The sequence below is a fragment of the Sarcophilus harrisii genome, chromosome 1 (genome assembly GCF_902635505.1).
Source record: "Sarcophilus harrisii chromosome 1, mSarHar1.11, whole genome shotgun sequence".
NCBI classification, from domain to species: domain Eukaryota; kingdom Metazoa; phylum Chordata; class Mammalia; order Dasyuromorphia; family Dasyuridae; genus Sarcophilus; species Sarcophilus harrisii.
In genome coordinates this window covers 612,038,274-612,055,770 of record NC_045426.1, presented here as the reverse complement: position 1 = coordinate 612,055,770, position 17,497 = coordinate 612,038,274, and the positions used below count along the sequence as shown (strand labels likewise).

At 39.3% G+C, this 17,497-nt stretch overlaps 1 protein-coding gene across 9 annotated transcripts in view; it reads left to right on the top strand.

The window, feature by feature from the left end:
- The window catches only part of MTSS1 (MTSS I-BAR domain containing 1), a 212,363-nt gene that overhangs the window by 25,124 nt on the left and 169,742 nt on the right, over positions 1-17,497 (top strand). For all 9 annotated transcript variants that reach the window (XM_031947179.1, XM_031947175.1, XM_031947180.1 and 6 more), the window contains exons 2-3: positions 5,690-5,751; positions 17,304-17,377. In XM_031947179.1, coding sequence (XP_031803039.1) covers positions 5,690-5,751; positions 17,304-17,377 — 136 coding nt within the window. The remainder of the gene's footprint in view (positions 1-5,689; positions 5,752-17,303; positions 17,378-17,497) is intronic.

Sequence of the window (17,497 nt, the reverse complement as noted above, 5' to 3'; positions counted from 1 at the left end):
GGGGTGGATTTCGAGCTACTGCTTTGATCCCAGAGCACAGTGCCTCCCTTCTTTGACGTGGGCACGCCAGGTTGGACAGTCCTGCGCCGGCATCTCCCATGTCACGCAGTCAAGTGCAGAGTTCCTCAGAGAGCCCTTGTATCACCTCCTCCCTCTCTGTCATCGTGGCCTTGTGTGAGTTCTCCCTAAAATAGTCTTTTGGGCAAATAGACTTTGAATAAGGAGGTGGTGAGGTGGGGAGCTCCAGCTGGTGCTTTCAGCAGCTCAGTTTGGCAGCTGAATGGGAGGGAGGGGGTGCATCAGAGTGGGGGAGACCTGGGGTGGGGACCCAACTTGGAATAGTCCGGATGTGGGGCCACAAGGGCCTGTTCTGGTGGGGAGGTGCTACAAGATGGAAACCACCGCCCGCACGTGGGGACTGAGAGATGGAGGAGCCAGGGATGAGGGTGATATGCAGGTGGTGACCCCTCGGGTGGCTGGAAGGGGGAGGAGGAAGAAGGGGAAAATGTCGTTCTTGGCTATTATTTCTCCTGGAAATCTTGGTGAGGTGGTGAGAGGGGAAACAGCTCCCCAGGGAAGGATTAGAGAGCTGGCTGGTCCATAGGAGTGAGGTCCTAGTTTTCCTCATCTGTAAAAATGGTGATAGCACAGAGCTTGAGTTAGACAATACACATAGCGGCACTTTGCCAGTGGTAAAGTGTTATATAAATGTGATATGATAATGGCAATGATTTACCAGGAGGTTCTGATATATTTGTTTAGGAAGCCCTTGATTAGGAAACCTGTGTTCTGTAGCAGTGAAAGATTGCCTCATTCTGGGCAATCTCTCACCAAGCTAGCTTGAAGAAAGGAAGTATGATATAAATGGAAAGAATGTGGGATTTGCAATAGAAAGATGGAGGTTCTTATTTGTTTCCTCAATCCTTAACAATCTATGAAAAATGTGTTCCTTTCTGAGTTCCCATTTCCTCAAAAATAATAATAGTATCATAATAATATAGTAGTAGTAGTATATTGTAATTAAAATAGACTATAATAATAATCCAAGGGGCAGCTTAGGTGGCTCAGTGGATAGATGAGTGTTGCACCTGGAGTCAGGAATACGCATCTTCCCGAATTCAAATCCAGCCTCAGTCACTTACTAGCTATGTGACTGGGCAAGTCACTTAATCGTGTTTGCCTCAGTTTGCTCATCTGTAAAATGAGCAGGAGAAGGAAATGGCAAACCAGTCTAGTTTCTGCCAAGAAAATCCCAAAATGGTGTCAGGGAGAATCAGACATGACTGAAGTGACTGAATAACAGCAATGACTAAAATAGTAGTTGAAAGAAAGCTGGATTTGTAGTCCGGAGCCGACTTTGGATTCTGGCTGTGCTACTTGCTAGTGCTGTGACGGTGGGCACTATTTACTTTTCAGGGCTTCCATTTTCTCATCTATAGAAAGACAGGGGGAGGGAGGGGGTTATTGATGACCTCTGTTATTTCACATCCCTAAATTTACGTACCTCACAGGGATCTCTAAATGCTCATATAAATAAATTCTTTTAAATGTCTTTTGGGTCCTCTTTAGAGCCTCTAACTTTAAGGTTCAGGTTTTTCTTTTGAATGACTCGGGGCAGAGCTCCTGCTTTTATCTGTGTTAGAGCTCTGGGGAGTGCCCAGAACTTTTAGAGGCTGTCCAGGTTCCTGTGGACCTAGGAATGTTACAGGGCCAGGACCTGACTTCAGAATCCTAAGGTCTGAGCAGGGAACTGAACTGACTTTCTGGGCATCTTCCTTCCTTCTTGACCTGAGGTTCAGCCCCCTGGGAGATCACAGCGCTGGCTGCTAGACGTGTAAGAAATACCAGCAGGGAGCATCTCCTCTGCCTGGCAGCTGGGGTTGAAGGCAGACTCCTGTTCTTGCCTCTCAAGACTCAATTTGTCTTGGGATTTTACGCAATTCAGCAAGGTGGGGTTAGGGAGTTAAGAAATAGATGGGAAATAGAGCCGTTACTATCAAGCACTTACTATGTGCCAGACGCTGAGTTAAATACAAATGCTCTAAAGCACTCTGATTTGAACTTGGTTCCTGGAGGCCTCTTTCTAATGCTATTTTCCTTACTGCACTTTTTTTGAAGGAAGAAGTAATGCATCCCGGGGCTATGAAAGATTTCAACAGAAAACCCCATTGTGAAGTTCAACAGAGAAAATTGAAGTCTGTTTCAAAACTTTCTAGACAGACCCAAATCAAGGAAAATAAAACTCAGACTGAGCCCCTTAGTCTGCCAAGCCCAAAGTTATGAGGCCAAAGGACAGGAATCTATTTCCCCCAAGATTGACTCAACCTCTCTTTTGGCAAGTGATCTAGAGACTGGGGCGCCCATGGAAGTTCACTGAAAGGAGAATATAAATCAAGAACATATATGCCTGCTGGGGAGTTGGGGAGTAGGCATGGATTTTTAAAAGGTTTTATATGAAAATCACATTTAATGTTCCATCCAAATCAAGTTACCTTTTCTGTTGACTGCTGTTAGTAGAAATTAAAGAAGAAACATCAGTAGATTGCTTAATTCATACCCTTTCCTAAATAGACAAGGCTGCATCTAGCATCCCTGATAATTGTTTAACTAGATGCCCCAGTGATACTGGGAACTCTATTTCAGAATACTGCAAATGGATTTATTTCTAGCCCCACCATCTCCTAAATATTTAGCGCCTACTCCCTATAGTGAAATACTTGTTATTAGGTAAAAAAATGTGGGTAAGACATGGCCTCTGCCTTCTCCAGAGTTTCAATTAGCAAACATTTATTAAGCTCATTCTTCAATTGGCAAGTATTTTTTTTTTTCTTTTCTTTTTTTAGGAAACATTTATTATACAGTACTATATCCACTATAATTGACCCGAGTCAATAGTATGTAGTATGACTACAGAGACTAAAAAATAAAAACAAAAACTGCTTCTTTTGCATGTGTTTACATTTTATCGGAGAAAAAATGTAAATATATACGAGTTTATACACAATAGAGAACATATAAATAAAGGTAATTTTGTAGGGAAGGCACTAGCAGTTGTGTTGGGGGAGGCAGGATCATTTATTTGGAAGGGCCTCCTATGGTCTTGGACCTGAGCATAAGAGAAAAGTAAGCATCCCTAAGAGGGGAAGGATAGATGAGGGAGGAGTGAGGGCATTTCAGGCATGGGATCAGAGCACAGAGATGAAAGACGGAACGCCTTGTGTTAGGGCCAACAGGAAGACCATTTTAAGCTGGACCACCAAAAGGCTTGAAGGGCCATAATGTCCCATAAGACTGGAAAGGAAGGCTTCCAGCAATATTCCTAACAGTGTTTTTTCCTTGACAAACATATTCCAAGAGCCATAGTGTCCCTTATGCACGTGTTCCTTCTTTGACTTTCCCTGAAATCTTTTTACAATGAAAAACTAAAATAAAAAGTGCTCTCCCCTCCTACTTATCCCTTTATCTTTACTCTTCTGCTGCCTTCCTCCCCCACTTCTCTCCCTTGATGAAGTTTTTGTAGTAAATCACATTTGGTTTGGAGTAGAAACCTTTCTTCCTTCTTCCCCCAAAAGAAAATGCTTATATTCTCACTTGAGCAATTGTGTTTTTAGAACCCGGTGAATTATACCTTGCCAAAACTCAGGAGGTGGCTATGACGTTCTTTGGTTGACTGTCAGGTATCCTGAGTCTCCCCTGTGCAGATCTTTTGACTGAGTGGGTGTTGAGTGGGGAGAAGGTGTGCCCCTCACTCACAAGAGCCGCCCGCCTTTGTCTGACTTCATGAAAATGAGGACTTTCTAGGAGACAGATGATGGAACTGTCTCAGAGAACTTTGGTGTTTTTTATCCACGTTGATTTCATTTCGGCACATTCAGTATCAACAGCTTTCACCTTTGGGGGGTGATAGACAAGTTGTCTGTCAAGGTGTACCCAGCCTTGATCTAGCCGCTGCTTTTGCTTCAGCCACGGTCCCCTTCCAGGGAAGGAAGCCCTTCTCAGGATAGCTTTGGGGTCCAAGCGTGGAGGAGCTGCTGGGTTCTGATAATTGTCTTTTAATCCTTTTGTAGCAATTTCCCAAATAGATTTAAAATGATATTTTATAGGAGAATTTTAATTAACATTGGACTTTGGGTTAAGAAAACAGGAAGCTCTGAGCTCAAATCTAGTCTTTGATACTTACTAACAGTGTACACTGTGCAAGTCACTTAATCTCTGCCTCCATTTCATTATCTATAAAAAGGGGATAATATTAGCAGCTGCCTCCTAGTCCTGAGGCCCAAATAAGATTATATTTGTCAAGTGCTAGTGTAGTTTTTAGCACATAGTAAGCACTTAATAAAGGCTTGTTTCTCTCTATCTCTATTTCTTTGTATCTCCATCAGTCTGTCTCTCTCTTTTGCTTCTGAATTTCCAGCTCCCTAACACAGTGCCCTGCACATCAGAGGTGCCTAGTAAATGTTTGTTGAATTGTTTAATTAAAGACAGAAGCTGACAAGTCAGTGTTGTTCCATCTAGCTTAAAAACAGCCATGCCCTCTGAATTTTGACCTTCAAGTTGAACTGTTAGAGCTTGATCTATAAATGAGTAACAAGTGCATCTTAGCTTTACTCCTTCTGCCCACAAAGTGAAAGAAATGAGGAGCCCATAAGCATTTGTGAGATGTGGAGGCCGGTGGCAAGAGCAGTCGGGTGGCTTGGGTTCAAATGCTGCGTCTGTCTGATTTTGGGACAAGTCACGTACCTTTCCTGGGCCCCATTTCTCTCTGTCAAATGAGGTTGGATTTTGATGGTTCAGTTTCTTCCTGGCCTAGAATTATGATTTCACTATATCACATATGTTTGGATACGAGATAAAATTTATAAGCCTTTTCCTTTAAATCTACATTAGATGAGTCAGCTCAGTCATTTTAGCTTCTGAGTGCCCGTAACATTCAGATTTTGTTATTATTGTTCAGACACTTTAGTCATGTCTTACTCTTCATGACCCCATTTGAGATTTTCTTGCCAGAGGTACTGGCGTGGTTTGCCATTTCCTTTGCTAGCTTATTTGACAGATGAGGAAACTGAGGCAACAAGGTTAAGTGACTGGTCCCACAACTCAGGTCTTTCTGACCCCGGATCGGGTGCTCTAACCACTGCACCACCCAGCTGCCCAGCCTTTCAGTTAAACCCATGTTGATTAAATATTTACTAATGTAAGAGAGACAGTATGAGGTAATGGACAGAAAGCTGGCTTCTGACACACATTGACCGTGAGACCCTGAAAGGCATTTAGCTTCTTAGTTCCTTGGAAGCTCTCTTAATACCAGAAGATCAGCAGTTGCAAATCTGAATTGGCCTGGACTGGGAAAAACAAGTAGAAAAAAACTCTGCAGATCTGTGTCTAAGACACCAAATCTTGCCCTGAGTATGAACATGTATGTGTATTATAGTGCATCTGGGAGATTAGGGTCACAAGAATCTTGGGGACCTTAGTGCTCATCTCATACAACCCCCGATTTTATAAATGAAAAAAATTGGAAACCTTACTTTCAAGTAGTTCACAATCTTATGTGACATTCTATCAAATGGTGATGTTGAATAGTAAGATAACAATATATTCTTTTCCTCTCCCAGAAGCTTAGCAATTATGTGCTCCCTGAATCATGACTAACAAAAGATTAATGAGTGATGGCTTTGTTTTGTTTTAGGGGAGCTATCCAGTTTGGGAAGATTTTATAAACAAAGCAGGAAAGCTACAGTCCCAGCTCCGGTAAGTGATTTTTCTTCCAGGCTGTTCCAGAACTGTTGTTTTCATTGGACTGATTGGACATCATTAGAAACAATTTAAATGTTGTGTATACAAATGTATAGAACATGATGGAACTTTTTCTTAAATTAATGCCATATTAAGGTTTAGTATATTAAAATGTCATATCATCCTAAAAGTCCAGTTTAATGAACAGGACTCTGGACTCTAAAGAATTAAGAGACTGGTATTTTAATCAATGGCTTAACCATTAAACTTATAGAAAATCACTTAGTTTCCCCATTATACATTGAATTCTTGCTGTATCTACTTTATAGCATCATTAAGAAGTTCATATGAAAGTTCATATGAAATGATGTAATTTATTGTGAAAAGTATAAAAGAACTATTACTGACAAAAGGGAAAATTAAAAGATAAGTGGATAAGTAGTCTAGACTTGAAGATAGAAAGAACCCAGTTTCAAATACTACTTCAGATGCTTATCAGCAAATCAGTTAAATTTCCTAAGGTTCAATTGTCTGTCTACAAGTGGGGATAATAATAAGCATCTAATTCACAGATTTGTCCTGAGATTAAAATGAGATTTTGTATTGTAAAGCACTTTGCCAACTGGAAAGTGCTATATAAATGTAACTGCTGTTATTATTACTTTATGGCAAGTTTTTACATGTCTTAATATAAAATATTTATATAAGTAAACACACAACCTTTATTACACCATTTGATGTGAACTAGAAATGCTTATTTAACCATCATTTAAATAAGTTAAAGCATTTAAAACATGACTGTATTAAAATACTTATTTCTTTAATTATCATTCACTGTATTTGGTGATTTTATTGACTACTTTAACTTTAGAAATATGGTTTCTTAGTGAACCTACAAATTAAATATTTTGGTGACTAAGCCTCTATGGTGGCAGGATTACTAGAAAGAGTCATCAATAAGCGCTCTTAGCTCAGCAATTCTGGGTACATGAAGGACAGGGGATGAAGAGATTCATTGTTCCTTTATAGTTAAATAGAATGAATCTGTAATTCTCCCCCTTCCTCCCTTCCCACTTCAATCCATGAGACTTCTAGATAACTTTGTCGCTTATTGGTTTATGGACAAGTACTGGTTCATGATACTTATTGTCAGATACTTTTATTGTTTAAAATCTGTAAACTCAAATAAATAAATGTTAAAAATGTGTGTATGTGTATATTTATCCTTCCATTCCTTCCTGCTTTTCTCAAACCTCACAAACCATGGGTAATTATCTCAAATCATAGAACTGAGATAACTTGCTGATTTTCACCATAGTTTGGTTAGGAGATTACTACTTCAAACTACACACTTGGGATTCCCCTTACTGTCAGGGAACACCAGAAGTTGAGTGGGCTTTTAATATGGGTTGTATCTTCCAGTTGCCAAATCCCTCATTAGTTCTGTTCAGGACACACAGGCCTGGAAATTCTGAAACCGAATGCATCATCTCACTTCTACAACACCATGCCTTCTTCTAAAGCTCTAATTCTACTGATCCTTCCTCTAACTCTATTTCTCTTGGTGAGAGTATCTCCAACACTGTTATTAGCAAGCATTTATTTTTATTTTATTTTATTTTTAGCAAGCATTTATTTAGTACCTACTATATTCCAGGCACAGTGTTAGGGATATAAAGAAAAGCAGAAATATAGGTCTTGCCCTCAAGGAGCTTTTATTCTAATGGAGAAAAGAGCTTGTCCATAAATGGGAATATTCAAGACAAATACAGGGTAGATGGGGTGGTGTTTGAGCAATCTTCAATGAAGCCAGGGATTGTGGAGTTAGAGAAGGAGAAATGGCACATTCTCCAGACATGGTTATCACAAAGTCAGGGAGACCAGAGATGGAGCACCAATATTTGTGGGCCAATAGGACCGAAAAGTAAGATATGGAAGAAAGAGAAAGCTTTTAAGAAGATTAGAACGATAGACAGGGGTCAGATTGTATAGCACTTTAAATGTCATTAATGCCCTCCTAGTCCCCTAAGTTTGAAATTTTGGGGTTCATTTAAATCAGTGGTTAGCAAAAGTTCAGCTATGAGTTCTGCAAAGTATGCCTTGGATTGTCATAGACTTACTAATACAAGTATCCTAAGAATAGTGTCCCAATTCAACAAAATGGAATACCATGTTATAGGCGAAAAAAAAATTTCAGAACCCTCAGTATAGATTATTTTATTCTTAACTAATACTTCTTTTATTACTCCTAGGATTTATTTCTCTTTTACCAGTACTATCTTTTGTAGGCCAGATGTGTCTCTTATTCCTGAATGCCTCTAGTTGTTTTCTATTCGATTGTCCTATTTATTACCAGTATATCTCTCCTGGATCTAAATCTAGAGCCCTTTTCTAATGCTTAATCATTGTTTGGAACAGCTTAGCTGATTGCTCCCCTTGTGGGATTCTGTAGAATGCTGGTGCTTTGTGATATCCTAAGGATTGATTCAGTCCATCAAGCTTTCAGGAAGGGCCTACTGTGGGCCAGACTGGACCCTGTGATAGTTTTTGCCATCAAGCAGCTCAGGTTGGAAGTTCTGAACAGCAGATGTACAGATGAAGAAATGCAACACGTGTCAGAGTATTTGAGGGTAGAGTTGTGGGGAGGGAGCCTTAAAACTGGGGAGATCAGGCAGAGCTTCGTGTCTTGAAGAGAATTTGCTTTCAAAAGGCAGAGATAAGGAAGGATGCTCACAAGTTACACGAGACACAGAAAGATGGAGCATCATTTATAGGCAAGCAGGCCCTTTTGGTTGGTTTGCAGAGTTTGTGAGGGGTTCTCTGAGAAAATGTCATTTCTCTCTAAAATGAAACGAATTGTGCACAGAGTATATATTTTTTTATATGAAAACAATCTTCTTTTCTGCTCCAAAATCTCGACATCTTTTGTCCTTCCTTCACGAACCCTTTAGAATGCTGATAATCTGTGTCCTTGGGTCCAGCATTTGTGAGTTTTGTCAATATATTTAAAACCCAAAGGTGTTCTGTGGCCAAATATAGGTTTGGAAAATGCTGATCCAGGTGACGCTATAGATCATTATTCCCCAACATAAATCATGTCAGAGAAGCCTAGAGCTGGAGGATGTTTCCACATTTAGCTCCAAAAGCCTGTTTCACACATAGATGAATGAAAAGGCATTCATTTAATACTTACTGTATGCGAGGCCTTTGGGAAGCTTTTATTCCAGTAGGGAAAGAGGATACATAAAGAAGATTGGTCGCTGCCAAGGGAGGGATGAGAAGTCACGGGAATGGTTGAATCGTAGGGCAGGTGGCTTGATTTCCTTTCCTGGGAATGCTTAGGGTAGACATGGCGGCCGTTCCCCCAGGTAGGGGACATGGAGATTCTGGCTTTTGTTAGGGAGAATTGTCTTTAATTGGGAGCTTAAAGAGGTCCAGAGAAGAGAGATTCAGAACAGGAATAAGACCATATCCAAGGTCCTGGAGCTGAAGAAGAAGGTGAGCCGGATTTGGGAGGCTGGGCTTCCCAATTCCTTGTCTCATAATATTTCTGTTGCATCGTGCTGCATCCTTGCCTCGGCCTCTCACCTCCTGCTCTCTTCCCTTTTCTTCTTCTTCCATCTCAGTTCTATATTTAGAATCTCAGGCTCATAGCCCAAACCTCTCCATTGGTAGATAAGGAAACAGAAGCTCTCAATGGTCTGGTGGCTTGCTATTTCCAAGTAGAAGTGATAGAGCCAGGATTTAAATCTGGAACTTTGTTGTTGTTCAGTTGTATCCCCCTCCCCATGACCTTGTTTTTTGGGGCAGTAATACAGGAGTTTTTCCTTCTCCAGCTCATTTTACAGATGGGGAAACTGAGGCAAAGTTTAATGACTTGCCCGGTCAGCCAGTCAGCGAGAGCCTCAGCTGAATTTGGGCTCAGGAAGAGGACTTGTTTTCCTGATTCCAAGTGCTCTATTCGCTGAACCATTTGCTTGCTCCCCCAGTCCAGGACCTTTGGCTTCCAGCCCTTCCATATTGCCTCTTTCTAAGCTCACTTCACTTCCCTGATACCTTCTCTGACTACCCCAGATTCCAATGGGCTTTTATTATCACCATATAACCTATAATACAAAGAGAAACTTGATTCTGATTTTTTTTTTTTGTACCTGCGAGAAACAAGGCACATTTTGTCTTCTGACAAGTTTCAAGTTTCTAGGGGTCAGAGATCATTTCTTCTACTCCATCCCATACAGCGGTGCAAAAGGGCACGTTGGTAGCTGCTCATTAAATACTTTTTGAGCTGACTTTCTGTGTTAGTCAAAGAATGAGGGTAGGATACAAGGAAGGACATGAATAATTCCTAATATAATCAGTTGAAATTCAATCCCTCCTGCAGTGCCTGGGTCTGTTGCATCCCAGCATCTCATCCTTTGGCTCCATAAATTTCTCCTTACTGGTTCCCTGCCTCCACCTTTCTGATCCTAGATTTTCTGATGTTACATTTTTGCTTTCAGGAGAAGAACACTTTTCCTTCCCCCCCCCCCCCCTCCTGTTGCCTTAATATGGTACATAATCCTATTATAGATCTTTAGAAAATAAAGAGAAAGATATGAGATTACAACAGTCTTGTCCCTTCTTTGTAAGCAGGAGGGACTTGGGTGTGGAATCCTGCATGTGGTGCCAGATTTTTTGATATGTTGAAGTTGTTGATTTATTTTCCCTGCCTGTTCTGGTTTGTTTACTTGAATTAAACTGACAGCCAGGTGCAATGACTTTCTGCCTTTTAAGTGAAGTTTTTGTGACTTTCCCTCTTGCCCTAAATGGCATTTGACTTTCCCTTCTTTTTAGAGGCCCCAGGGGCCCAGCCCTTCAGGTGGTTTCAAGTCCTCACATTGCTCCAGGTATTATCCCTCCTGAAACCTGGGCTCTCTAGATGCTATCTCTGTCCTCCAGCCTTTGGCAGAACTCAGGTGACAGACACTTACCCTGGAGCCAGGGAGTAAAGCATCCTGTTACTGGCTCCAGTGACCCCTCTAGGTTCAGGTTGGGCCACAAGTCACAGCTTTCCCCCTCTCTCAGGGCAGGGATTCATAGGTTCTTATATTTAAAGATGGTTAGGACTTTGTAGATTATTTTTCTTTCCCCTCACTTTGCTTAGGGAGATTTAGTGATTTATCCACAGCTACATGAGTTTAAATGAAAGTTTAACTGAACCCCAGGAGAAAGGCAAGACTCAAGTTTACAAGAGAAAAAAAAACTTAACAAAAGGTAAATTTTTTCTGAAGTTTTTCCAGGATTCTCCCACTGTTTATATAGGATAGACCATATCTCCTCCATGACTTAGTTAAAAGGTCATTGACAGTCGCAGTTTTCACTGATTAGTTTGGGGGAGATTGGCCCAAACCAAGCTCGGTCCACAAAAAGCTGTGAAACATAGTTATTAGTATTAAATCATATTTATTCCCACCCAATGAATAAATGTAGAAACTCGGGTTTGGAACAGCATGCTTCCTTTGTCAGGCTCAGGGACTAAATGACCTGCTTTGACACCCACAGCTATATGCATCCCATCACACATTTTCCAAATAGTATTTTAAAAAATTGATTTTAAACGCATTTTAAGATAAACAAAACACCTTCCTCACCATGACCCGGGACAGATAAAATTAGTACCATTACTTTTATTTTACAGATAGGGAAACTGAGGCTTAGGCCGGGGTCATGTCTTTTAAGTGCAGTGATTGGTTCTAGCTTCATTCTCCAGTTACACTAGTATACCATTTTGTCTTTACCCAGAATTTTTAGATTGGGGGTGTTTTATAAATGGGGAAACTAACTTCTAAGTAGTTAAGTGCCTATGTAGATATTTAGTGGCAGATCTGAAATTTGAGCCCAGATTTCTTGGCTCTGAGTCCAGGCTTTTTGCTATTAGACCTGAGAATAGAGGATTTTTTTATTTCCTTAAATATTTAAAAATTCTTAGTCCTTCAGAATGACTAGTCTTCTAATTTTTCAGGATACCCTCAATCCAAATATATTGCTTATGGGGTTGGTAGGGAGGACTAGCTCTGCTGTGAGGGCTTGCTGAGCCCTTTTCAGGGATGCTCGTGCATCTTTGGTTCTACCTGTCACCCAGCTCTCACCTGTGACTTCAAGAATTTGCAGCATTGACAATATCCTGGTAAATAGCAGATGGGCTAACCCAGGCTCAGGGTAGCTGACAGGTCTCAAAACCATCAGTGAATTGGACATAGAAGGTTCAAGGTCATCTACTGCATCCTCCACCACTGCCAAAAGTCATCTTGACTTTTGTCCTGCCACTGGGCTTCCATGACTTTGGAAGAGAGAGTAGAGCTCATGCCTTTGTGCATTACTGATGCAGTTTAAGAGCAAATCAAGACATTACCCTGTGATGTCATTGAACCTTTTTGAAAACAAAAGAACCAACAACAACTACAACAACATTGCCCATGACATTCCCCAAACTGTAAGATTCAATCTGAATGGTGGGCAGATCCTTAAATAAGATTAAATTGAACAATTGGGGAAAAATAATGGGATTTTGAATAAGCTTTTTTTTCATGTTCAGAATTTTTGTTATAACTAAATTGTTTGCATTTGAAGAATTTTTCTATTCTTTTAAATAATAAAAGTAGTTTAGATGATTGCATTTTTGGTGTTGTATGATCTTTATTATCTAGTATCTTACTTTGTTCTTTCTTCAGCATGAAGCTTTTTCCTGATTCTTGAAGAAGCTTCTTGACCAGCTTAAAAATATAAGGACTCAATTTTGAAGCATGCTTCTCATATATCTCTTAATCAGCTTTCTTTTGGGGACTGCTTACTGTGCATTTAGCTATTCTACCATTTTTAAGTAGGAGTGTTTCTTCAGGTCATGCTATTTGTTTATTTCCATTGTCTGTATAGGTTATTTCTTCTCCTCGATCTTTTATAACTCTTCCTATTTTTTGAATTTCCTTCTTCACATCCTCACTCTCGGTCTTATAGTTTGTTTCTACCTCCAACGTGTCCCCTGCTTTTCACTCACATGGTCCTCAGCATGGTTCATATTTTTATCATCTCTCCTTTAAATTATTGTAATAATCTCTTTATTGGCCTTCCTGCTACAAGTCTTACCCCATTTCAGTCCAATCTCTGCTCAGTTGACAAAATAATTCCCCCAAAGCATTTATTTCTATCATCTTTAAAGGTTATTTCTTCTCCTCAACCTTTTATAACTCTTCCTATTTTTAAATTTCTTTCTTCACATCTTCAGTCTTAGTCTTATAGTTTTTTTCTACCTCCATATATATCCTTCCTCATTGAGTAGATTCCAGTGGTCTCCCTTTCCTCTAGAATTAAATATAAACTCTATACAACTTAGCTTTCCATTCCTACACATTACTCCACTCCAAGTTCTCCGTGGTTCAGACATCCTGCTTTGCTTGTCTGCCTTCCTTTCTTCACATAGGACTTTGTCTTTCAACTTAGTGCAATGGCATTGACTTTCCCCTGTCCCTAGAACAATTTAATTCCTTGCCACCCCCTCTTAGACCCTCTGGCTTCTTATAGGACCCAGTTTCTTCAGAAGGTATTTCTTAGTGACTCTGCCACAAGCTGCTAGTGCCTTTCCTTCTAAGGTTGTCTTCTGTCTATTCTGAATGTATTTTGTATAAATCTACTTAAGGACATATTCTTCCTCCAATTAGATAAAGTACATATTCTTTCTCCAATTAGATTATAAGGTCTTTGAGGTCAGAAATTGGTTTTGATTTTTGGGGGGATTGTTCTCAGCACACATCACAGTGTCTGCCATGTACTAAGTACTTAATAAAAGTTGGTTAATGATTGCTGAATCATCACCTGAACTTCTGTTCCCATTTTGAATTCTGGATTCCATTTTGGAAAACAAATACAACTTTAGCAGCATAATAGAGCACCAGACATCCTTTGTGAAGCCCCTTGGATTACCATCAAGATGCTTATTTTAAGACATCTTTGATCAAAAGATACTATTGCTAATCTAGGATAGTAAATGCTTTTTTTTTTTTTTTTCTGTTATAAATCTGTTAGATTTAATTTTTTTTCTCTCTTACTATCTTTTGTCATGTTTGGTGACACTGTAATTATTGGCCTCTGTTAAATACAGTATCAGAGATTTCATTTCCTGGCCCCTTGGAATATTTAATGTTTTTTTAAAAAAAATCTTCCGGTGCAACTTCTCTAACACACTCATTAAGTAATAGATTATTTCCTGTCCCAGTTTTCATTTCCAACCACAATGATTTTATTCTGTAAAGCAGAGATTCTTGGCCTTTTTGGTGTCTTGGATTCTTTGGCAGTCCAGTGAAATCCAGGAACCCCTTCTCAGAATCAAATGCTTAAAATAAATGTATATGGAAGCATAAAGGAGATCAACTCTATTACAGTGAAGCTATTAGTGTATTTTAAAAAACAAAACAAATTCACAGATTCTAGATTAAGAATTCCTATTCTAAAAATACTTCTGGACTCAGGATCAAACACCTCAACTTGACTATTTGTGTGAGCTGGGCAATCCAATAGAATTCTGGGCTGAACTATATGATCTTTGCCACTTTTAGCATTCTGTAATTGTATATATTTATAGTTTTCTCTCAGTCCTTATCTCCATCTGTCTCTCATTCTCTCTTTCAATCTTTCTACTCTGTTCCTCTCAATCTTTCTCCTTTCCTCATTGGCTCTTGTTTCTCATTTTCTTTCTCTGACCCCCCTCTTTTTCTCATTTCTACTGCTCTTCCTCTCTGTCTCTGTCTCTCCTCTCATTTCTCCTATGCTTCTCTCTGATGTTCCCCACCTTTCTGTGGCTTTCTCTCTATCTCTATTTCCTTTTATAATATCTTTTATAGAAACAGGGATCTGTTGAGAGAATCTTGTTTTAACATTTCTCATCACAAATCTTGGAATTATAGCGTTTGTAGGGAACTCAGTGGCCTTCTAGTCCAATCCGTAAAGAATTTTTTCTTTGATACCTCCAACAAGAGTCCATCCTAAGCAATAAACTGGGAAATCATTTTTACAGTCAAAGGTTCTGAAAAAGGCCTCATTTCTAAAACATATAGAGAATTGACTCATTTATAAGAAATTAAGCCATTCTCCAATTGATAAATGGTCAAAGGATATGAACAGACAATTTTCAGATGAAGAAATTGAAACTATTTGTAGCCACATGAAAAGATGCCCCAAGTCATTATTAATCAGAGAAATGCAAATTAAGACAACTCTGAGATACCACTACACACCTGTCAGATTGGCTAACAGGAGTCCTCAAACTTTTTAAATAGGGGGCCAGTTCACTGTCCCTCAGACTGTTGGAGGATCAGACTATAGTAAAAACAAAAACTTTGTTTTGTGGGCCTTTAAATAAAGAAACTTCATAGTCCTGGGTGAGGGGGATAAACATCCTCAGCTGCTGCATCTGGCCGCGGGCTGTAGTTTGAGGACCCCTGGGCTAAGATAACAGGAAAAGATAAGGAAGAATGTTGGAGGTGATGTGAGAAAACAGGGACACTGATACATTATGGGTGGAGTTGTGAACACATCCAGCCATTCTGGAGAGCGATTTGGAACTATGCTCAAAAAGTTATCAAACTGTGCATACCCTTTGATCCAGCAGTGTTACTACTGGGATTATATCCCAAAGAGATACTAAAGAAGGGAAAAGGGACCTGCATGTGCACGAATGTTTGTGGCAGCCCTGTTTGTAGTGGCTAGAAACTGGAAATTGAATGTATGCCCATCAATTGGGGAATGGCTGAATATATTGTAGTATATGAAGATCATGGAATATTACTGTTCTGTAAGAAATGACCAGCAGGATGAATACAGAGAGGCTTGGAGAGACTTACATGAACTGATGCTGAGGGAAATGAGCAGAACCAGGAGACCATTATACAACGCAAAAATAAGACTGTATGACGATCGATTCTGATGGAAGTGGCTCTTCAGCAATGAGATGATTGAGGCCAGTTCTAAGGATTTTGTGATAAATATAGCCATCTGCACCCTGAGAGAGGCCTGTGGGAACTGACGATCACAAGATAGCATTCTCAGTCTCTCTGTTGTTGTTTTCTTGCATTTTGTTTTCTTTCTCATTTTTTTCCTTTCTGATTTTATTTTTCTTGTGCAGCAAGATAATTGTGTAAATATGTAGGTATATATTGGACTTAACACATATTTTTACTATGTTTAATATATATTGGATTACTTGTCATCTAGGCTTGGAGGTGGGGGGGGGGGGGGGATTGGAACACAAGGTTTTGCAAGGATTGATGTTTAAAAATTATCCATGCATATGTTTTGAAAATAAAAAGCTTTAAGAAAAAAAAAAGAGTTGATCCTACTTTTGCTTGTAGACCTCCAATGTGGGTAACTTTGCTATCTCTTGAAGCACTTCATCTCAACTCCTGATTTTTTTAAAGTAACTTAAGTGAAATTAGATCTCAAATATAATTCTGGCTCACATTGACAAGGTTTACTCATATTGAGTATTGTGTTAATATAATCTCATTTTTATAAATTAATTTTATTTTTTAATGAATAGAAATTTACTTTTCTCCTTGTCACAAACATGTATAATTAAGCTAAACAAATTCCTTCATAGGCTGTGTTTTCTAAAATATATGTCTTATTTTTCATCCTGAGTCTATAACTTCTAGGTTAGATAGAGTACTTTATAATCAGTTTACTGTAATCATGGGTAGTCATTGCATTGATCAAAATTCATACAGCTTTCAAAGTTTGTGTTTACAATCTTATCATATACATTATTTTTCTTTTTGGTTTATTTCATACTTCCTTATTTTATATGTCTTCAAAATTTTTCATTTTTATAACATTATAGTAAATATTTTTTTCTGAATCAGCCCATACAAATTTTTCTATAACTCTTTTAAACTCTTTCCCCTCACTTGTTGCAACATGATAGTATTCAATTATACCATATAGCTATTAGACTATAAACTCCTTGAGGGCAGAGATTACCTTTTGTCTCTTTTTGTATTCATGTAGCACAGTGCCTCATATATGGTTGATCCTTAATGAATGTTTAATGATTGATATGCCACAATTTATTTGGCTGTTCCTCAGTTCATGGGTATATCTTTAGTATTCAGGTGTTTTGGTTTTTCTTTTACCATCACAAAAATAAATACAAATAAACAAAGGAGTTCTGTAGTGGGTGAGATAGGAACCTTCTTGAGCCCAAAGCTTCCTCTTCTTTCCTTCCTCCCTCCCTTCCTTCCTTCCTCCTCCCTTCTTCCTCCCTTCCTTCCTTCTTCCTCCCTTCCTTCCTTTTTTCTTTCCTTCCTTCTTTTTTCCCTCCCTCTCTCCTTCCTTTCATCCCTTCCTCCCTCCCTTCTTTTCTTCTTTTCTTCCTTCCTTCCTTCCATTCATTCATCCATTGATTTATCCATCTATTGCTGGTATCGCAACAAGGATATTTCAGTGCTGTCTTGCAGAAATTCACATTGTTTGGATTGTGAAGGCTCCAGTACAGTTGCTAGAATAATTCCTCATGCTTTTGTTATCTGTTTGCCTTTCAGGACTACAGTAGTAGCAGCAGCTGCCTTCTTGGATGCCTTTCAGAAAGTGGCTGACATGGCTACCAACACACGTGGTAAGCAGATGTAGGCTTAAGACTCAGTCCTGACTGAGGTCTGCATGTGATTCTTCACCCTTGGGTGGTTTTACAAGACATTGCAGCTTAAGTTATTACCATTGGGTTCTTAGCTGAACT